Source organism: Marmota monax, unplaced genomic scaffold (assembly GCF_021218885.2).
Source record: "Marmota monax isolate L192 unplaced genomic scaffold, Marmota_monax_Labrador192_F-V1.1 WCK01_AAM20220418_F8-fsc00022, whole genome shotgun sequence".
Classification (NCBI taxonomy): domain Eukaryota; kingdom Metazoa; phylum Chordata; class Mammalia; order Rodentia; family Sciuridae; genus Marmota; species Marmota monax.
The window spans coordinates 5,583,567-5,606,774 of NW_026695215.1; the positions used below are offsets into that span (position 1 = coordinate 5,583,567).

At 37.8% G+C, this 23,208-nt stretch overlaps 1 protein-coding gene across 8 annotated transcripts in view; it reads right to left on the reverse strand.

Annotated features, from left to right (window-relative positions):
* Window positions 1-23,208, reverse strand: part of Veph1 (ventricular zone expressed PH domain containing 1) — a 251,557-nt gene that overhangs the window by 54,441 nt on the left and 173,908 nt on the right. For 7 of the 8 annotated variants that reach the window (XM_046431368.2, XM_058574933.1, XM_046431367.2 and 4 more), the window contains 2 exons: window positions 22,823-22,962; window positions 19,879-20,013 (listed from right to left, as the gene is read on the reverse strand). In XM_046431368.2, the coding sequence (XP_046287324.1) occupies window positions 19,879-20,013; window positions 22,823-22,962 (275 nt within the window). Of the gene's footprint in view, window positions 1-17,141; window positions 19,760-19,878; window positions 20,014-22,822; window positions 22,963-23,208 lie in introns of those variants that run through there. The other variant, XM_046431371.2, reaches the window with a different exon arrangement.

The window sequence follows — 23,208 nt, forward strand, 5'->3', positions numbered from 1 at the left end:
TCTTGGAATAAACCAAAGCAAGGAGGTAAAAGACTTCTACAATAAAAATTATAAAATACTGAAGAAAGAGATCAAAATAGATACTAGAAAGTGGAAAGCCTCCCATGTTCATGGAAAGGCAGAATTAATAATGTTAAAGTGACCATATTGTCAAAAGTGATCTACAGATTCAGTGCAATCACCATCAAAATGCCAATGACATGTTTTACAGAATTAGAAACAACACTCCTAAAATTCACATGGAAAAACAAAAGACCCAGAATGGAAAGCAATCCTGAGCAAAAAGAGCAATGCTGTAGGCATCACAATACTTGATTTTGAATTACAGACAGAGCCATAATAACAAAAACAGCACAATACTGGCATAAAAACAGAAACTGGTATTTTAAATGAGCTCCCCAGAGACTCGTGCAGGCACTGAGGTCTGGGAACTACTTAGAGAAACCAGGGCTTGAGTGGGTAGTAATCTAATGCTGGCCACAGAGCACAGAAAAGGGGCTTACATATGGCATGAAGAATTTAGATTTGTTACAAAGAGGACTGTCTATTGGCAGAAGGAATTACTAGCCCTGGAATGAGGCATCAAGTGGTTTTATAGACCTTCATTTAACAGAGAGGTTTTTAAAAAATGGGCTTTTTTTTTTTTACGACTGGTATTCAATAGAAGCCCAAAATAATATTTAAAAATAGTATCAAAATGGAAAAACGTATTGAAAAGAAGTAGATTCTAGGAAATATTTGTGTACAGAAGTCAAATAAAATGGGGATTATACCCTATTCCTGTTTGTCCCTAAGGGAAGAGGGCAATGTGTTCTTAGAACCCAAAGTCTGCCAATCCCCATGGAACTTTCAAGAGTTCTAAAGCATAAATAAAGCCAAAAATTGTCCTCTGTATATCCAATATTGAGATACCTAAATTGCTATGATTTTTAAGGTAAAGACTAGAATTTATGTTTTAAAATGAGTATTAATCTTGAATGCTTAGTCACATTTAAGTGACACAACCTCTGCTCAAAACCTTTTTAGAAGTCTAGAGGTCTCAGTTGAAATTTTTGGGGAGTACATTTGCCACAATGCAAGCAAATATAAGAACCAGGTTTCATTACTTTCATGAACCCAGTTTTTAATGTGGGAACCTATATTCAGTTTGAGTAGTCTATTTTAATAATACACTTGGGCCCAGATAAATTTGGGGTTATTTGTGAAAATAAAAGTCATTCCCAAAAGGTGAAACTTTTGTCATGACTGAGAATGTATATTCACAAGTATTTATTGAGTAGCTGCTTCGGCCTTAGGCCATGGCAGTGTTGAGGGACAGACATGAATAGGAACTCCTTGACCCCACAGATTATGGAAGGCACAGAGATACTGAAATCAAATGATTCTGCAGTATACTGGCTGCATTACTGACATGGGAGGTTATGGGGACATGGCTAAGGGGAGTCATTTATTTTCTTCTGAGGGACTTACTTTATTGAGTTTTTACTAGAAGGCAGTCACTGTTCCAAGGATTTTGCATGAATTTAACCTCTCTGTGAAAGTAGGTCCCGTGATTTTCTGCATTTTGCAGGTAAAGGAGCCAGGCACAGGGGTATTAGGTAAGAGAGGGGGTAAGCAAGTGGCAGAGGCAGGATCAAGCCCAGCCCATTTTTAACTGCCATTCTTCGATGATGCATGAAAAGCGGTACTGTTTATTCTAGCAGCTTCGAGCCCAGTATTTGTTGGCATTCACACAATATCCATGATAGCAGCAAGGGGGACAAAGATTTCACTCGTGTGCTGTTTAAAACAGCCTAAACCACTATTGGATCAGAAGAGACATTCCAGAGGGAATGCATACTTTGGTTCCCCTAGGAATAGAGTTATTTTGTTAACTATTTTCTAAAACATACTCTCTCTCTCACTCTCTTTTAATTTCCTTGACTGATGAAGAACATCTGGCTGACTGTGTAGGAATGTTCATGACAGTAGTAAAATTGACATGCTTCATTATAGGATAGTCTGGCTCATGAACATGGAGGAAATACAATACAGGTGATAAACCAGGGTTTCAACTGAGCTGAGAAAATACTCCTCTGCCAATTTAAATTGTTTTAGAAAAGCATATGTACAACATAAGGATTGTATACGTGGACAGTGGTTAGGGAGGTATGAATAGTATCTATTTATTAGCCCAGTGTAAGCATGATAATTTTCCAAGGGGGATAAGAGTATTCAAAAACAAGGGCTATAAAACAGCAGACCAAGGAAAATAAGTCTGTTTTTAAATGATGAATAGAACGGTCACTTCAGTCAGGTTCAAGTGTTTAGAAAACCATGTGCACTTAACACAATGGATTGTGTGCGTGGAAGAGTTTAAATGAGGGTCCCTGATAGATGGTTGCTGAGGGAAACAAATGCATCCTCATGAAGGCAGGGATAGTGTTGAAGGAGGCCGTGTTTGTCATTTGGCTGGACTCCCAAACAATGTGGTCCCAGGCCATCAGTAAAAGCCATGCTGTAGAAGGCTCTAAGGGCCAAGTGATTCCTCTCAAGAACTTGTCACTTCAAACCTCTCTTCCTTTGTCAGTCATGTGAATCCCAGAAGAAACATCTTGAGGCTATGGCAGAGGAGTCTACCAACACTGCAAAGACTGTGATAAAAATTCAAGCTAAGTTACAAGTCTCCTGGCATCACCTAGCATTGCAAACCCTATGTTCAGAGCAAGGTGTACATGGGCCTCTGTGGCTGTGGTCTGTCTCCCTAACCTGGGCCCACTGCAGGATGCATGGGCTTGTGCTGCTGCTTGCAAGGGGAGGAGGCCAGAAGGACAAACAGAAGGCTCTCAGGAAAAGAAACTCAGCACAAATCCACCATCTTCTTATCTCAGAACATAACCATGTCTTTTTCTGGGCTCTAAAGACCATGTTTCTGTTTCCCAAGTTGGCTTTCCTCTGGGTAGGTAGATGCTTCCTTCTTGGCCGCATCTTTACCCTCCATCTTCTCAAAGACATCTCCCGTATTGGAGACTTTTCACCATGTGAAACCACTCACACCAAGGACCCAAGCCTGGGTGAGCTCCATCCCAGCTCCTGCTCATGGCTGGAGAACACCAGACCTCTGTCTTATCCAGAATCCATAGCTCAGGCTCCAAATGGTGCTGCCTGATGCCTGAGAAGCTGGGGAGTGTGTCACTAGGAAGCATGTGGCTCTTTCACAAAGACTTACATTTCTGACCCCTTTCTTCAGATCTCCTGAGTTCTACCCCTTCCCCGGACACCACTTTCAGCTGATGATCTCATATCTTATTTCACTGATAAAGTTGAGAAGCCACGGAGAGAGAGAGGATGGGGAGAGAAAGAAGTCACTTATTTTCTACCATCAAATCTAATGGATGTGGTTGGAGTGCAGTCACCTTTCTGGGAACTGCCTTGTCAGTCAGCATTAGTTCACTTGTAACACAGGCACCAGAAAGCTACCTTGACCCTTCTGCCAGGGGAGAACACTGTTAGAAGGTCTATGAGCCACACAGTGGGCCCTCACTGGACACTGAATCTGCCTTGATCTTGGATTTCCTAGCCTCTGGAATGGTGAGAAATGAATGTGTGATATATTAATGGGGTACAATATGATATGTTTACACATGCATACAGGATGCAGTGATCAAATTAGAGTAATTAGCCTCCTGATTGTTTCTTCATGTTTAGAGGCATTAAACGGCTTTCTTTTAGATCTTTCTGAACTATGTGATGGGCCAGCCATCCCTCTGTGCTGTGGAACTGGGGCTCATTCCATCTGTGGAGCTGTGTTTTGGTGTCCATCATCCATCCTTCCTGTGCTCCCTCCTGCCTCCTCTTCTCCGCCTTTAGTAATCACTAGAGAACATGTGATTTGTCTTTCTGTGTCTGGCTTTTTCATTTTCCTTCAGTTCCCTCCATTTTGCTGCAAATGTCAGATTTCATTCTCCTTAATGGCTGAATAACGGGCCGCTGTGTCTGTGTGCCACATTTTGGACACCTCGGTTGATTCCGTATCTTAGCCATTGTGAATAGTACCACAATAAACAAGGGCATGTCTTAGGTGTGCTGATTTCATTTTGTTTGGATATGTATATCCACAAGTGGGAGAGCTGGATCTTATGATAGATACATATTGAATCTTTGAGGGATCTTTATTCTCCTCTCTATAATCTACATCCCACCAATGCTGTCTCAGAGTCCCCTTTTGTCCATATTTTCAGCATCATTTGTTAGTTTCGTCCTTTTGACAGCAGCTGTTTTAACTGAAGTGAGCAGCTATCTCGTTACACTTTGAACTTGCATTTCCCTGATGGCCAACGATATCACACAGGCTCACTTTTCATTATTCTCCATCTTATCCTTTAAAATTTCTGGTTTTGAATGTTTTATAATGAATAACAAGGATGCAAAATAATATCGACACGTAGTTCAAAAGTGCATAAGTGTATACATATTGAATGTGCTTGCTCAAAAATATTTTTCTGATGGGATGTGTGATTTAAATTTGGATGAGCATGCTCTAATACTCTAAGGCTTTTCCTTATGTTTCCTTTGTTGTTGATGTTTGGTTTTAGGCCTTTGTGCAAATTAATCTTCATTAGAAGAATTTATTTGACATCTGCTTAGAGAAGCCTTCCCTGACCATTCAACAAATCCTCACTTTATTCAGGCATTTTCATTTTTACAGAATCTATGTAGAACTGTGTGTTCATTTGCTAACATGTTGCTTGCCTACATCCGGGAAGGGACCATGATTATCATCTGTACTCTCTGCCTAGCATAGGTCTTTGCAAAAAGCATCTCTGAATGAATGAACTTGAGGCATGTTTATTAGGATTTCACTGTGATATGTGTGTGTGTGTGTGTGTGTGTGTGTGTGTATATATATATATATATATATATATATATTCTCTTCTGTTATTGCTCATGTCATTCCTCCTACATAGAACTATTTTATTTATGTATTTTTTTAAAAATACTCTGGCTCTGTAATTTTAATGTCCCTTCCCTTCCCAACCAGCTCCCTCAGAGGAGTGTGCCAGACCTTTGCATTAGTGTCCACATTCCACCTCCCCCTGTCTTCCTTCTTTGTGGCTGCAAATTAGTTCATTCCTGAGCCACTGGCTCAACTCCTCCATGAGTTTCTTTGGGTATTCCCTTCTCCTTCTTTTTGTAATCTTTAAAAATTTAAATGTTTCTTATTAGTGTATTATAATTATACATAATAGTGGGTCTTACTTTGACATAATTACACATGATACATGGGATAGAGTTTGCTCCATTCAGTCCCTAGTACTTCCCCTTTCGTTCCCCTCCTCCTCCTCCTGTTTCCCTTCCTCTATTCTACAGGTCTTCCTCTATTTATTTATTGTTTTCTAAAAATTGGTGCTTTATAGATAAACATAAAGGTGGGATTCACTGTGGTACATTCATATAAGTACATAGAACAACTTGGTTAATCGTATACTGCATTTCTCCCTTCTCCTGTCCCTCCTTTCTCCCCCTCTACTGCCTTTCTTTACTCCACGAATGTCCCTTCTATGTTCATGTGCTGTGGAGCTGGAGCTGCTGGAGCAAAGTGAGGGGGAAGCCTATCCATGAACATGGGAGGTTCTCCACCTTCTAAGGTCTTCGGTGTCTGTCTTCAGTGTTCTATAGTTTTCACTGTAGAGGTCTTTCACCTCTTTGGTTAGATTTATTTCCAAATATCTTATTTTGGTTTTTGATGTTATTGTGGATGGGATAGTTTTCCTCATTTCTTTCTCTGAAGATTCACTATCGAAGTCTAGAAAATCTATTGATTTATGAATGTTCACTTTGTATTCTGCCACTTTGCTGAACTTATCAGCTCTAGAAGTACTCTGGTGGTGGTTATTTTCTTTCTTTCTTTTTTTTTTGGTGTGTTGATGGTGGTGGTGGTGGAGTCTTCTGAATAAAGGATCATGTCATCATCAGAGATAATTTGACTTCTTCTTTTCCTATTTATATCCCTTTTATTGCCATCTTTTGCCTGACCCTCTGGCTAGAGTTTCAAGAACTATGTTGAATAGCATTTGTGAGAGTGAACATCTTTGTCTTGTTCCTGATTTTAGAGGAAATATTTTCAGTTTTTCTCTGAAAATATTGGTTTATTGTATGTTGGCTTTGGGTTTATTGTATATAGCCTTTGTAACATTGAGGTTAAGTTCCCTCTATCCCTAGTTTCTCCACTGTTTTCAACATGAATGAGTGATGGAATTTGTCAAAAGCCTTTTCTGTATCTATTGAAATGATCATACGATTCTTGTCCTTAATTCTATGTATGAGGTGAGTTACATGTATTGATTTGCACATGTTGAACCAACCTTGCATCCCTGGGATGAAATCCACATGATCGTGTTGTACTATTTTCTTAAAGTGGTCTTGAATGTGCTTTGTTAATATTTTATTAAGAATTTTTTCATCTATCTTCACCAGCGATATAGGTCTGTAGTTTTCTTTCCTTGATGTTCCTTTTACCTCTTCACCTCTTTGCTTTGGAGATACTGCCTATCAGATTTTCCTGGTCTTGAGCTTAGAGAAGCCAAACTAGGCTTCTGAAATCCTCACATTTCCCACTAGCTTGCTCTGAAAGGGGTTTAGCATAGCTAACCTCTTGCACACGCTGATGCACACTGTTCTTTCTATCTACCATACTTGTCATCTGCATTACACTTGTGGACTTAAATTTCTCATAAGACTTAAATCATTATTCTTATACATAAGAAACCCAGTCTTTATTTACATACTTGTGCATTTATTTATTCAAGCACATTAACACCTTAACTCAAAACACTACATCTAAGCCTTTGGGAGCATCAGAAGGCCTCCTTTTGTTCCACCCAGAATCAGTACTTTAATTTTATTTATGCTTCAACACCCTGGCCCATCACCCTGGGAACTGTCAAGTGTGTTTGTAGCAATGTGGCCTGAAAACAAATCTCCAAATGGTAGCCAGATGGGGCACATCTTATTTCAGCAGTAAATTTAATTTTTTTTTTTTGTTTCCATAAGGGGCATAATTGTGAGACCTAATTTCAATGGCGTATGGAATTTCCCTGTGCTTTGGGAACTGGAGCATGCGTGTCAATAAAGGCCCTTTCTCGGATTCTGGCCCAGCAGTAATCCTCCAACTCTCTGGTCCTCTAATAGTAAGAACTCCACTCCATGTGAAGTGCTGGGCAGCACAATTGGCCCTGGAGAGGCATTGTTCATATAGTACTCTTTGCTCCATGGGTCCTCTCATTTCTTCAAAATATCAATTAGTTTTCTATCCTCTTTCTGAAATCCCTGTTTTATGATGGAAATTGATTATCTTAGAATGAAATTTTCTTTAAGTTAAACTTCTTATTAATGTTTACTTGCATCAAGCAATATAACTTAAAGCAATATTTTTCTTGCTGTTAAAGAAACACCTAGAGAAAATTTAGGAAGTGGTAATCTCATCAAGTGAAGTTAGCAATTGTTAACATTTTTGTACATTCCTTTTGGTTGTTTTAATGAATAATCCCCTAAATCATATCCTTTTTTTTGTGTGTGTGTGTGTGCGTGTGGTTTTGAACCAAGGATTGAACCTAGGGATTCTTTACCACTGAGTTACATCCCCAGCCCTTAAATTAAAAAAAAAAAAATTTTTTTTGAGCCAGGATTTCACTAAGTTGCCAAGGGTCTTGTTAAATTGCCTAGGCTGGCCTTGGATTTGTGATCCTCCTATCTCACTTCTTGAGTTGCTGGTCACAGGCATGCCCCACCATGCCTGGCCTAGTTATATTCTTCCTATAAATTATTTTGCATTCTGAAATGTGGTGCTTACCATAATTATGTCTCATGTTATTAAACATTTCTTATAAACATGATTTTGATATTATTTGATATTATTTGACATATGTATGATCTTATTCTTTCATTTTTAGACATTTAGGCTATTTACAAATCATTCCACAATTCTAACTTTATGGGTGTGTATCTTGAATTTTGTACATGCTTCCGGATATTTCTTTAGAACAGTGTCCTAGAAATGTGACCACTGTGTTAGAGGATAGGTTAGAGCAAGACTCTTGATCTGCACTGGTGAACTGCTTTCTAAAATCCCCTTGGGCACAACCTTCTCTGTGTCTTCCCTCACGTTCTGCTGGGTACACCCTGGGCCATATGGTAGGAGCTTGCCAGGACAGTCTGGCAATGTTTGCTGTGATCTCCCAGGGCCCCACAGCAGCAAGCTACATACAGTGTGGCCTCCCGGAGGAGGCTCCTGCTTTATCTCTCCACTTGCCCAGTTGAGAAACACAGCACTTTTCAGACACCAGCTCAGTGTGCAGCCTCCAGGTCAGCTACATTCAGGCTGCCTTTCTGTTCAATAGGTGTTTTTGTGTCAAATTCGTCTGTTGTATTTGTTTTCTCTGTGTTTTATCCCTCCTCTCTGTGGTGAACTGGCACCACTGCCACTGCCACAACTAGATTGGTTCCAATGTAATCTTTATTGTTCTTGGTTCAATGTACCTGACTTTCTGAGTCTCAAAGAGACTCGACTGTCCTGTATTGAATTTTGGTGAATTTCTTCTTTCACCCACCTCACTAGGAACAAATTTTGCTGCTGCTTGAATTCCAAGCCAAAGAGCCTGCTAGTGGCTCAAGTGACCAGTCGAAGAGGTTCAGGGAAACTGAAGAGGGTGGGTATGATTACTCTCAGGAATTAAGCCTGGGAAGGCTGTGTTTGTGGGCAGTGAGTGTGTGAGACGTGTGGAGGACTGGCTTCCCTGACCCATGAGTAGAGTCTCCGAGGATCCTGAGATCCAAACTCTCAGGAGATATTGGCAACTGCAGAATCTTAGGGTTGTGGTGATCCAATATTTCCAGTGCAGATAGCAACCAACAAAGTCCTTGAGGACCATTTAGAGCTAAGCCCTATTTGCTGGAACTTCCCACTTAGAACTATGTGGCAGTCCCACCCTGGGAGTGAATTGATCTGGTCTGACCAGATAAAACTCCAATTGGCAGTACTGTCCATTCTTACCTGACCCTGGTGAGTGGGAACTTCAGTTTTTCAACCAGCTTCAGTTTTAGGCTACTCCAGCTAGCAGTTAGTGAGAACATGAAAAGAGGAAGGGTCCTTGTGTTCCCTCACCCTTGTGTTCTCTCTCTCTCTCTTTCTCTCTCTTTCTCTCTCTCGCCCAAGAAGAAATGAAAGGACAGTTGAGCAGAGAAAGTGACCATCCTGACAGTTTTGACTACCTCAGTGGAGGCAATTATTTTATTTTTCATTAAAAATCTTTTTTCCTTCTCCTCTTTTTCTTTTTCTCTCTCTCATTTTTTAAATTTGTGCTGTGTTAATTCATTCATGGGTATACATACACATATGTATTTTTTTCCTAATTTTTAGCATTTTTTGGTTTTTTTCCCCCTAATTTGTAGCATTTTTTAATGGTTGTTGTATTTTCTTATCACAGGGAGGTAAGGATTTTGGTATGTTTATTTTGTTTTTGTTTGTTCCTTTTATTGCTCATTCTTTCCTTTCCCCTCCTTCTAATAGCCAAATTCTCTTGTTCTCTTTTTCTCTCATTACTTTTTTAAAAAATTTATTTCTCTCTTTATAGCCATCACTTGCTCCATCTCTTCTCCTTTGTCTGTGTCCACATTTAGAATATTCTAAACTTTTTTTCTACCTTGCTGTCACATTTTCTTATCTCTTAATGAACAGTATTTAATTTTTTTTGTTTATTAGTGCATTATACTTGTACATAATAGTTGAGTTCATTTTGACATGATCATACATGCATGGAATTTAATTTACTCCATTTCAGTCCCTTTCCCCCACTCCCTCCTCTCTTTCCTCCCCCTATGCACCTTCCTGTATTCTTCTGGTCTACCTTCCACTCATTTTCTTATTTATTTTTAATTGGTGCTAAGACATCACTGTGGTATATTCATATATGCACATAGTGTAATTTTGTCAGATTCATTTCACATTTCCTCTCCTTTTCAATCCCTCCTTCTCAATCTCCTTCTTCTACTCCCCTGATCTTCACTCTATCTTTATTATATCTGACTCCACTTTTCCCCACTTAAGTTGTTCTAATTTCTGAATATGAGAGAAAACATTGACCTCTTGAATTTCTGAGTCTGGCTTATTTCACTTAGCATGATGTTCTCCAGTTCCATCCATTTACCAGCAAATGACATACTTTCATTCTTCTTTATGGCTCAGTAAATCTCCATTGTGTATATATACCAGATTTGCTTAATCCATTTATTTATTGATGGGTGACTGAGCTAGTTCCATAGTTTGTCTATTGTAGGTTGTGCTACTATAAACATTGATGTGGCTGTACCACTATAGTATGCTGATTTTAGTTTTTATAGATAAATACTGAGGACTGGGATAGCTGTATCATATTTTGGTTACATTCCTAGTTTTTTGAGGAAACTCCATACTGCTTTCCAGAGTGATCATATTAATTTTCATTCTTATGAACAATGCATGGGTGTACCTTTCCCCCCACATCCTAACTAGTATTTATTATTTTTTTATTCTTAATAATTGACATTCTGACTAGAATAAGATGTAATCTCAGTGTAGTTTTGATTTGCATTTCTCTGATTGCTAGGAATGTTGACCATTTCCTCATATTTGTAAATAAATGTATTTTTTCATCATCATTTAGGATTATCTGGTTTATGTAACACCTGCCCCCACCATTCATATAGTTGCAGTTTTTAGCACAATGCATGTCATTGTTGACACCTATAGTTTACTTTAATGACAGATCTAATTCATGGCTATTTATTGTTTTTGCTTTTGGCAACTGTTGACCCCACCATTCGGTGTGTGTGTGTGTGTGTGTGTGTGTGATGATTAGTGTTGTAGATGTCATAATAGGTACTTGATATTTATTTTAATGCTATATGTTGTTTGCTTCTGTTGTTGCTATTGTTTGTTTCCGCATTTTTTTGTGAGGTGCTGGGGATCTAATGGGACACTGCAAGTTCACAAGGTAAAGACTCTGCTACTGAATTCAAGCCAGTCAAGAGACAGTGTACCTTGTTCCACACACAAATTAATGGCACTCAAACATCAGTGGTCCTTTAATACAAAAAAGGGAAGAGACAAAATACCCCAAATAACAACCAAATCCCAAGCAGGAACAATTAGGGGTGGTTCTCAGGTCCAGTGCACTAATGGACATCCACTCCTACAGCAAAAACAGAATAAACACAAAGGCTGTGGGCATCACAACTATGAGGAGTCTTAATCTCAATCTAGATTATTCTAGAACACTTTGGCAAGAGAAGGCTGTGTCCTAAAGATATATACATATGATGAATCCCAACAGATGCATAAAAACCCAACACAGAAATATAAGAAATAGGAAAACACAAGGTAACATGATGCTTCTCAAAGTTTTTTAATTCACCAGCAACTGCCTCCAAAGATATTAAAGTAGATAAATAATTTAAAAGACTGGATATAAAAATAATCAATGAATTTAAAGAAAACACAGAAAAACAACTGGATGAATTAAGAAAATCAGTATACAATATGAATGAAAATTCAATAAGGATTTAAATATATTGAAAAAGAGCCAAACAGAAATCTTGGAAACAAAAGACATAATAAATCAAATAAAAATTTCAGTTGAAAATTTAATAGAGTAGATCATGCTGAAGACAAAATCTCAGAGCTGGAAGACAAAGTGGCTGGCCATGAACATTCAGATTGTATTAAAGAAAATAAATAACCATGTCCAGAATATATAAGAACTCTGGGACAATATTAAGAGAAAAAATTTAAGACTCATTGGAATTGAAGAGAGTTGTGAGATGCAGGCTAATGTCATGGATAACTTCTTTTGGGAAATAATAACAGAAAAATTTCCAAACCTTGAGAATGAGATGAATTTCAATTACAGCAGGCTTTCATAAAGCCAAATATAAAAATTGAAAAAGAATCTCTTTATGACATATTTAATTATAATGGTTAACACACAGAACAAGGATAGAAGTTTAAACACTTTAAGAGAAAAATATCAGGTTACATTTAGAGATAAAACAATGAAAATTACTTCTGATTTTTCAGTACAAATAATAAAATCCAGGAGAGTTTGAAATGATGTGTTCCACACCCTCAAAGTAAATAAGCATCAACCAGAAAAGAGCAAAGCTATGCTTCAGAGTTGAAGCAGAAATAAAAACCTTCCAAGAAAAGCAGAAACTAAAAAAACTCATGCATTCTAAGTCAGCACTATAGAAACACTTAAAGAAATACTATACAGCACAGTCAAAAACAAACCCCAGAGTTCACAAGTGGACAAATCTTATTTGAAGAGTAGCTGAGCAATAAGAATCATAACCAAAGCAAACATTATAAATAAATCAAAATGACAGGAATTAATAAATATTAATAAATGGCCTCAATTCTCCAATTAAAAGACATAGGCTGGGAGAATGGATTAAAAAATAAGATCCAGCTATGTGTTGTTTCCAAGAGACTCACCTTACAGGCGAGGATAGTCACAGGCTGAAAGTGAAAGGATGGAAGTTGATACACAGTGCAAATGGGGAACCTACTACTCTCATATCCCAAAAAGCAGTCTTCAAGTGAAAATTAATCAGAAGAGACAAAGAAGGACACTTCAACTCGTATCGGGAATAATTCCACAAGAATTGATAATAGTAAATATTTATGCCCCAAATATTGGTGCATCTATTTACATAAAACAGACACTACTTAAATTAAAGCCTCGGATAGCCCCAGTACAATAATACTGTGTGATTTCCACACACTTCTCTCACAACTAATCCAGACATAAACTCAGTAAAGATTTTTCAAACCTAAAAAAAAAAAAAAATCAAAAGGTCTTTAACAGACATCTGTAAACATTTCATCCAGCAATAGCTGAATACGCTTTCTTCTCAACTGCTATTGGAAACTCCTTCAAAATAGAACACACTTTAGATTAAAAATAAACTCTTAGCAAATATATAAAAAAGAATATAATTTCTTGCATCTTATTTGATCATAATGTAGTTAAATTAGAAATACACTCCAAAAAAACCCCACAGATGGAGATTGAGCAATATACTTTTGAATGATTAATGGGTGATAGATAAATTCAGGAGAGAAATTTTAAAATTCTCAAAATCAAATGAGAATAGTGATACAACACAGCAAAACTTGGTCACTGTGAAAGTTTTAAGAGGTAAATTTATAAGTATGAGTGCCTACATAAGAAAACCAGAAAGACCCCAAATAAGTAACCTAATGATACATCTAGGCCCTTGAGAAACAGAAACAAACCAATTCAGTAGAAGGAAGGAAATAATTGAGATTAGACCTGAAATCAATAAAATAAGAGCATGAAAAATACAAAAGATCAATGAAACAACATATTTGTTTTATGAAAATATAAAAAAGATTAATAAACTATTATCCAAACTAAACAAAAGCTTTTCTTCTCTCTTTTGAGAGAAGACCCAAATTAATAAAATTACAGATAAAAAAGGAAAAATTACCACAGACATCACAGAAATTTGGAGCCTCTTTAGGGACTATTTTTAAAAATTTTACTCCAATAAATTAGAAAACTTAGAAGAAATGATACATTTTTAGACATATATGACCTGCCAAAATTGAATCAAGATGACATAGAAGACCTAAACAGACCAATAACTAGCAATGAGATAGAAGGAGCAATAGAAAGTCTTCCAAAAAAGGAAAAGCTCAGGAGCAGATGGATTCTCAGTCAAATTCTACCAGACATTTAAAAAAGAAGTAATGCCAGTACTTCTCAAATTATTCCAAGAAATAGAAAGGGATGGAACATTTTCAAGTTCATTCTATGAACCAGTGTCACCTTGATACCAAAACCAGATGAGGACACATCAAGAAAAGAGAACTACAAACCAATATCCCTGATGACTTTAGTTGCAAAAATCCTTAATAAAATATTAGCAGATCATATTCAACAACTTATTAAGAAGATTGTACATCATGACCAAATTGTAAAAATAGCTTAACATATACAAATCAATAAATGTAATTCACTGCACAAATAAAATTAAGGGCAAGAATCATGGTTATCTCAATAGATGCAGAGAAAGCCTTCAACAAAATTCAGTACCCATTCATGATAAAAAACACCGAAGAAACTTGGGATAGAAGAACTTAACTCAATATTGTAATAGCTGTATACAACAAATCCAAAGTCAACATCAGAGGAAATGGGGAAAAACTGAAAGCATTTCCTTTAAAATCCAGAACAAGACACTCTCCCCATCCTATTCAATATAGTTCTCGATACTCTAGCCAGATAAATTAGAAAAAAGAAGGAAATAAAAGGCATAAAAATAGGACAAGAATAAGTCAAATTATCTTTGTTTGATGATGACATGAGCCTATATTTAGAAACCCAAAAGAACTTCACCAGTAAACTTCTAGAGCTGGTGAACAAATTCAGAAAAGTAGCAGGTTATAAGATCAACATATAATAATTGATAGATTTTATATACATCAATAGTAAATCTGCAGAGAAAGATCATGAAGACAATCCCATTTAACAATAACCTCAAAAGAAAAAGGAAAAAAATACCCAGGAATAAATCTAGCCAAGAAGGCAAAAGATCTCTAAAATGAAAGCTTAGAACACTGAAGAAAGATATTTAATAATATACAAGAAAATGGAAAGAGCTCCATGTTCATGGAGAGGTGGAATTAATAATGTTAGAATGGCCATACTACCAAAGGCAATGTATACACTCAATGCAATTCCCATCAAAATTACAATGACATTCTTCACAGAGCTAGAAAAAACAGTCTTAGAATTCATTTGGAAGAATAAAAGACCCAGAATAGCAAAAGAAATTCTAAGCTAAAAGAGCAATGCTGACCAAATTATAGTAACAAAAGCTGCATGGTACTGGCACAGAAATAGACAAATAGACCAATGGTACAGAGTAGAAGACTCAGAGACAAACTCACTCAGATAGTCATCTGATCCTTGACAAAAGTGCCCCAAACTTACATTGAAGAAAAGGCAGCTTTTTAAGTGGTGCTCAGAAAACATTTTACCCATTAGTAGAAAAAACGAGACCAGGTCTTATTTTGCATTCCGTACAAAAATTTCTTTATTAAAGAGCTTCCCATCTTATACTTAATCATATGTCCTCTATAGATTTTATAGCTATGGTAAGTGGCATCTTTTTACTGTATTTTCTAATTAGTTATTACTTATGTGTGGATTATTATTGATTTTAGACATTCATCTTTTATCAAATAACTTCAGAATCTTCTGCACAAATTCTAAATATTAGGTTCTCTTTATTTTTTTCTATACAAATATCTTACAATCCACAAATAATTTCTTTCTCTTGGTACCTTTTTTTGTATTTCTCTCCCTAATTTCTTCTCTTTCAATAATTGCTTTTATCAGCACTTTTATTGTCCTACCTTGGATAGGACCCTCTGTAATAGGTTGAATGTTGAGGGAGTTTAATTTCTAATTATAGCAAAAGATCTCTAAGTTTTTCTATATGTATAAATTGCCCCTAGGATTTTGATATCTATTCTCCTTTATAAGTTTTAAAAAATTCATTTGACTTTTTAAGTATAGTATGAAGTGAAACATCTGCCCTTGTTTACCACTAAGCATAGTAAGTAGCCATGTTTTTTCATTTGATTCAGTCAGTGCATATCGCTGATTGCCTCTCATGTGCCTGATGATGCTCTTGGTGTTGGGTGTACAATTATATGCATGTATTCTCATGAAAAAAAGTTTAATTAGGGAAACAGACATTAATAAAATTTTTATGCAAAACCGTGTGATTATTTAAAGTGGTGTAGGATTTTATCAAAGGCTATTTAAGTACCTAGGGATGATAAGGTTTTATTTGAATCCTTGAACTTATGTGCTGTACTATTATTAATTTTTTCTTATATATATGAATGTCCACACTTCAATTCCTATATGAAACTGATAGTTTGCAAATGATAATTTGATTGAGTTTTATAATGAAAATTCATGTTCGAAACTTGGAGAATGTTATCTGATAATGTTGGTCTAATCAAATTAGAAAAGTTTAATAACTTATGAGCTTATTCTTCAGGTTATCTTTCTATCTCCACTCTGAACCTCTTAGTGTATCTAAGACAGATTTTAATTTGTATTATTTTAGAGAAAGACAGAAAAGCACTATCTAGGAATTAAAATATTAGAAAGATTTATTGGAAGATAAAAGTGTACGGTCACTTTTCTAAGAGCTGTACATGTGTTAACTCATTCAATCCTCAAAGCAGATCTATGAGGTAACTAATGGGGCACTAGTAAAATATCCATTGTTCAGATAATAAAACTGGGGCACAGAGACAAAGGCCACAGTACTGGTTGGTGGCAGGGTCAGATTTTAAACCCAGGTAATCTGACTTCAGAGCTACATGCTTAGCTACTCTGGTATGTGTATGAATCAAGAACTGTAGGTTATGCTGTCATAATTAATGGCAAAGCTTCAGTTTATAACAAAGCAAAGATTGTTTCTTGCTCAGGCAAAGGGTGTGATGGGAAGATCTGGCTCTCACAGCAGCAGACCTCCACATGAGGCTCAGAATTCCAGGCAGTATCCCCTCCCTGGACTCCAACATCTATACTGGCCTTCCCAGTCACTATGGTGGAAAAAAGAGGGACAAAAACTGGCACACTGCCTTTGGAAGCTGCCTGGAACAGTACACAACCCTCTCACAGTCTGTAGTTGAAGCAAGACACATGACCAACTCCATCAGAGCAGCAGATGCACATATGTCCACCACTACCAAATAAGGGGGGTGCACATGTCAGCATACACTGTGAAAATAGAGCAAACTCTGCACAATCCTCACAGCTATTTTGAATCTAGTATGCAGAATGCTTCAGGAAAGACAGGAGAAAGTCAACTGGATTGAGAAATTCCTGGGCAGATAAGTTTACCCCATAATGTACATTCCAGATATCAAGTTTTTCTATTACTCATGAATAAAACAAATGTTGAAACTTCAAATATTTCAAAAATTTGGTTTACAGTTAATTTTCCCCTAGAGGAATATTTATTTGTGTGAAATAAAAGAAATATGAATAAGCACACTTGTAAGCAAGTACAAAACTGTTTGCCAAGATTTTTATTTTAATCTCTTAGGACTTGAAGCAGCCGGCCAAGTTTTAATTTACTGGTTGCCTCTAGTTAAAATGCAGCTCACAATGAAAAATTTATGAGAATTTGAAACATTGTCTTTGAACATGATGCAACAATTGAAAATTTGAATGAAATGTGGGAAGAATTCCATCTTACTTTATGCTGATGCCATCGTGGCATTTCCTGTATCTTGAACTCCGAATGTCAAATTCTTAAACCAAAGCCAAAAAAATGAGCAATGCCACAGCCCGCTTTGTCTTTAGTGTCTTACAGACCCTTATAAATAAACATCTGATTAATCACATCCATTTCACATCCTGCTGCAATCATTCACCACTTACGAGATGTTGAGTTTGTATCACAATATAACAGGTTTTGATTAATTAATTTGCTAATTTCGAATTGAATATTGGAGTGGTTGTTTTCCTTCTCAATAATAAAATGGGGAGGGGAGGGGGAGAGGAAGATTAGTCAACTGGTACCAATTTATAGTTAGATAAGAGATATAGGTTCTGGTGTTCCATTGCAGAGTTAGGTGACTATAGATAGTGACAATAATATTTGAAGAGATAGATATGCTTGCCATGATTTGAGCATTACACAATGTCCACATGCATTGAAATGCCCCAGTATTCCACATTTTTGTACAATTTTTATGTATCAACCACAAGAAGAAAAGTAGAATTAGGACAGAGACCCTGATTGTATACTCTCAGGGCCTCTGGCTTTCCCAGTAGGCACCCACTATTTATTACTGGCTTTCTTGAAAGCAAAATTAGGGTAACCAGAATCTCAGAGTCTGGAAAGAGCTTAAAGAGAGAAGCTGGCAGTATCTGCCAGGAGAGCCCAATGCCATCCTCCATTCAAAAACCTGCTCCCCTAGAGGGGTCCAGCCTAACGTATGGCAACAACTTGTACTCATGGCTCCCGAGGCCACATCTCCAGTCTGGATCTTTGTGAGACCCACACTGTCATTTCAACCAAAATGGGTAAACCAGTGCTCGAGTTCAGATCTGAAATGTCACCCAGAGACCCTGTGTTGAAGGCTTGGTCATCAGCCTGGGGTGCTACTGGGAGGTGGTGGGACCTTCAGGAGGTGGAGCTTAGTGGATGGAAGGAAGTTAGATCATGGGGATAGGACCTTGGGGGAGTATGGGGAACCCAGCCCCCACCTCTCTTTCTTTACCTCCCTGCTACCTCAAGGTGAAGTTTCTTTCTCTTCATGCTCCCACCAGGAGGTATAACCTCATCACTGGCCTGAAGCACCAAGGCCTACTGACCATGGACTGAAACCTCTGAAATCATGAGCCAAAATAAACCTTTCCTCCCTATAAGTTTGTTTATCTCAGGCATTTTCTCAAGTGTTAGGGGGCTGACTAACACAACCAGAAGGCCTTGTGTTTTCCACACCTCCACCAGCTTCCTTTGTGGTCTTTCTTTCAGGGCAGTGCCATCACCTCTTTGGCCAAATGATGCACCTGGAGTGTCCCTGGAGCCTTCCTTTTTCGTTATCAGATACCATGTCTTGTAGGTTTGACTTTCTTAATAGCTCTTCTAGTCATTTTTTTTTTTTTTTTACAACTTCCATCTTCAGTTCAGACCTTCTATCTTAGTCTTTTTAACCAAAAGAAAAAAAATTCATTTCTCATAGTTCTGGAGGCTGGAAGGTCCAGTACTAGGGCACAGGCTGGACTGGAATCTGGTGAGAGCTTGGTGTCCGTTTCCAATACGGTGCTTTGGATGCTGCTTCCTTACCCGGTAGAAGGCAGAAGGGCAAAAGGGCCTAGCTGGTTCCTCCTAGCATTTCTACAAAGCCATTAATCCCACCTACGAGGGTTTCACCTTCCTGACTTGAACAGTTTTCAAATGTTCCACGCTTAATACTGCCATAGAGTATGAAGTTGGGTTTAAGTTCCCAAATTTGGCGCCTTCCAACCTTGGCGCCTTCATTTCCCGAGAAGAAATGAAGTTTTCTTCAGATGCCTTCTTATTCTAGAAAGGCTTCCTCTCATCATTGCCTGCGGTGCCTTGGTCCTGACTTTTCTCATAGGAAACTCTGAGCACACCAGTGTCCTCCATGGCCAGGTTCCCCCTATCGAGGGGCTGGGTCTGGTTCTCTACAGGGGACTTCCCCAGCACAGCGGTCTGCTCAGGTCTCAGCTGGCTGTGTCTGAGGGCCATGCCCTGCTTCCATGCTCCTGGAAGGTTTTGTATCTCCCGCCACAGTGCCTGCCTCCAAAGAGCTTCCTACCCTGACCGCTCTCTCTTCCTGTCCGGTTTACCCTCGTTTTCTTGTTCTGTGGTGACGGCCAATGACAAAGGAATGAGAGGTGGTAAAGATGGAAGGAATGGAAGCACCAAAGACCCTCCAGCCCACTTTCCTGGGCTCTTTCCTTTTCAGTCCTTGAGCCCACAATCTGCTTCCATAAAGTGCCTCAATTCCACAGGATGTGTGCAGGTTTTGTGTGGTGTGAGTGGGCCGAGCCATGTCATCCTGCGGGCCCACAAGGACAGAGGCTCTGTCTAGGATGCCACTGTGTGAGTCCAGTGTGGCACGGCCTGAAAGTCATTCCTTAATGCATGTTTTCTGATAATAAGAGAGGGGAAAGGAAAGGAGGAAACAACCAAATGGTTAAGAGAAAGGCAAACTGAAGGCCATCTTGAATCCTGCTTTTAAACATCACGCCCAGGGAGAGAAGCATTTACCTTCTGCTGAGGAAACGTGGACTCTGTCATGGCTGTTTCGAAGCTGTGGGTGGCTCCTGCCTGGGTCTTCTCCCACAGCGCTCTGAGGAACTGCACGGAGCGGCTCTGTATGGACAGGGGCTCAGGAAACAGGCTCTGAGTGGGTGTGAAGGGAAGAGACAGCATTACTTCTGGGTCCAACAGAGACGTTCCATGGGTTCCAAGGCCTGTGTAGGCTTGGCCAGAACTTACCACTGTTTAGATTTATGGATAATGAGGAACTCCATCTTGGAGAACGGACATAGATTTCAGGCTTTTTGTTTTTTTTAACAGAACGTATAAATTATTTAATAGAATTTTCAAGGCACTTGATATGGATCTGCACAAATATGCCTCAATGATGTAACATAATGTTTATCTTGATGATTTCCCAAGAATGTTGCTTTAAAAAGTGGCTAATGCAAATATTCAAATTTATTTTATCAAAGATCTGTGAATTAAGGCCTAAAATCAAAACTACAATACAAATATCAAGTCGGTTTGTACAGAGTAGATTATGAAGAATAAAAAAACAACCAAGAATCCATAACATAATTATGTAAACATTAGCAGTTTGAGCAGGTACATGTGGGAAACAAAACCACTTTTAATGATAAGTGAATCATGGGCAGATATTCTTCAAACTTTAAGATAATTTCTTTAAGTGTTGGGCAATATGTTGTTAAAGTAAAGAGAATTATATTTACATGTACTTCATTCAATCCAGTGAAAATAAGCTCTTCGAAGGAAGAGTTAAACTTGTTTATATATTTACTAATCAACAAGGTATCTAATACCCTTTTACCATACCTGTGAATGTAAGAGGCCTTTCAACTCAAGGGGATGATTTTCAAAAATATGTGGAATGTCAATAAAGAGTATAAAATATCATTTACTCATACAAAATAGTAGAAATATTATTCCATATGAATGATGAAGGGTATGATAAGGAGAATTGCTTGTAAGGTCTTATTGGCTATGACAATGATTGTCCAGGTGTTGCACAATGAAACTTTAAGGTGTGTGCAAAGCTTCTATTTAGTGAATAAGGATTAATACACATTTTTTTTCCCAGAAAAATCTCATTATCATCAATGAAAATGAGCTGGTATTGAGCAGGAAAAGGAGGAGGATATCAAACCCCAAGTAAGCGGCTGGTATAATTAAGAAGTTTCTGATTATTCAGCTTCTCACGTGGAAACATTTGTGGATTTCTTTATGCTAATAGAAGGTTATGCACGATGGATGTCTGGTCTAGAGACGTGCTAAATCTGATCTAATGAAGCATTCATGACTGTGCAAGGTTGTCAGAAAAGCGAGAGTCTGGCTCAGCACCCACCACTGGGGTTGGGTTGGTAATTACCCAGTGAAAGTTTTATTTTTCACTTACCCTAAAGCCATAATTTTCCCAGAAGATTACATAAGATCAAAGGTGTGGAAAAAGAAAGGAGCCATTATTGTAAAATGAACACAAAGGAAAATCATAAAAAGATGCTTTTTTAGTCATTGTGCTTAAAGAGAAAAAAAAAAGATCAGAGTAGGTCAATAAAATAAGGCTGAAGGGGCAAAAAAAAGCAGATTTTCTTGATTTGTTCTTAGAAAACTGACAACTGTTAAGAACAAAGCCAATGAAACCAGACACAGAGACGCTTATGAAAACTATTTGAAAAATCTAAGTAGAAGAAAACTATGATCATTATTTCAGGAATAGGAAGAAGAATCAATGTTATTTTATGTTCACATACAATGTGGTTCACATCAAAATCTGAGTGTTCTGTAGGAGACGGTAAGTGTTCTTAAAACTAACACAGGGGAACATGGCATCTCTGAGCCACATCCAACCATAGTTATATGGTAATTAAGATGTATTCAGCATGAAAATCCATTTTTCTCAAAAATCTTGATTTTATAAAGAAATATGACTCTCTGGTTGGTGAGTTTTGTAGGAGTTATAGAAATATTTTATTAACTGAAGTGAAAATCTATCTTATCACTTGGCTTAAGTTTCAACCTTATTTAACGTCTCTACTCTCTTTTTTCCTGACTCTGTCCTGCATTCTCTTACCTGCATCTCCCCATGTTAGTTTTCAACACATGTGCAAAAATGGGAAGATGGCTGATGATCTGAGCTTGCCCTTGAGTTTTCTTATCTGTAAAGATGATATCTGAGATCTCCTTTATTACAAACATTTTATAGTCTACGTTTGCATTTTCTGTGCATCTAAGGTACTTCGACATTTTTGCATGACATTCTTCACTGTTAAGTTTAAAGATGCTCTTTAGGTAATTTCATCTATATACATGTATTTGATAGAAAAAAGTGGCATTCCTGTGTGATATTGCCAGAAAGAATGCACTTACACTAAAATCAACTAGAGTTTAGAAAACTGGGGAAACCAAGGCTAGCTCTACAAAAGATAAGCTATTTCCCCAACTAAGATATTTTTATTGTTGCTGTTGTTTAAAAGAATATTTCTGTGGCATTCTTCTATTGTAAAGCTAAGGATATTCAAGATAAGAATAGCTTTGATCGGGTGCAAGGGCAACACCTATAATCCCAGCAACTCCAGAGGATGAGACAGGAGGATTGCAAGTTCAAAGCCAGCCTCAGCAACTTATCAAGGTCCTAAGCAACTCAGGGATACCCCATCTCAAAATAAAAAATAAAAAGGGCTGGCTGGGGATGTTGCTCAGTGGTTAAATGACCCCAGGTTCGATCCCTGTTTTAATAGTAGCTTTGGCCTTCTGATTTATAATCCAGGTTCCTTTACAAGGAAACTATCTTAAAATAGAGAAAAAGAAATGATGATGTGTTGCTGTTATTTACATATCAACTCTGGACAAAGAATAAATAATTCAATGGGATGACAGGAGCTCATATCCAACCTGCTTGTTGAAGAGCCCAATGAACATGAATTGCACACACCTGCTGAAACAGAAGCATGATCTGGATCCACCGCTGAGGCTCTTGGCTGATGAGGATGAAGCTGGACTTGCTGTACAGGCAGTAATGACCCTTGAGGGAACAGGTGAAGAACAGCTTCGCCACACAACTTCTCACAGTGTCTAGAAACAAACACACGTAGCATCACACACTCCTTTCTGCCCAGGGTCGCTTTTCATGCTTCAACACGTAAACACATTTAGAAGCTACTCTTCAGTTTTCAGACAGATAATCAATCACTCCAAACAACCGTGCATTAGGAGTGGGCCTATTTCATGGAAGGCAGACTGAAAGGAAGGTGTCTTAAACAGGGTTATTCTACTCATCTTTCTCTTAATTTAATTAGCAATATGTGAAGAATTTCTGAG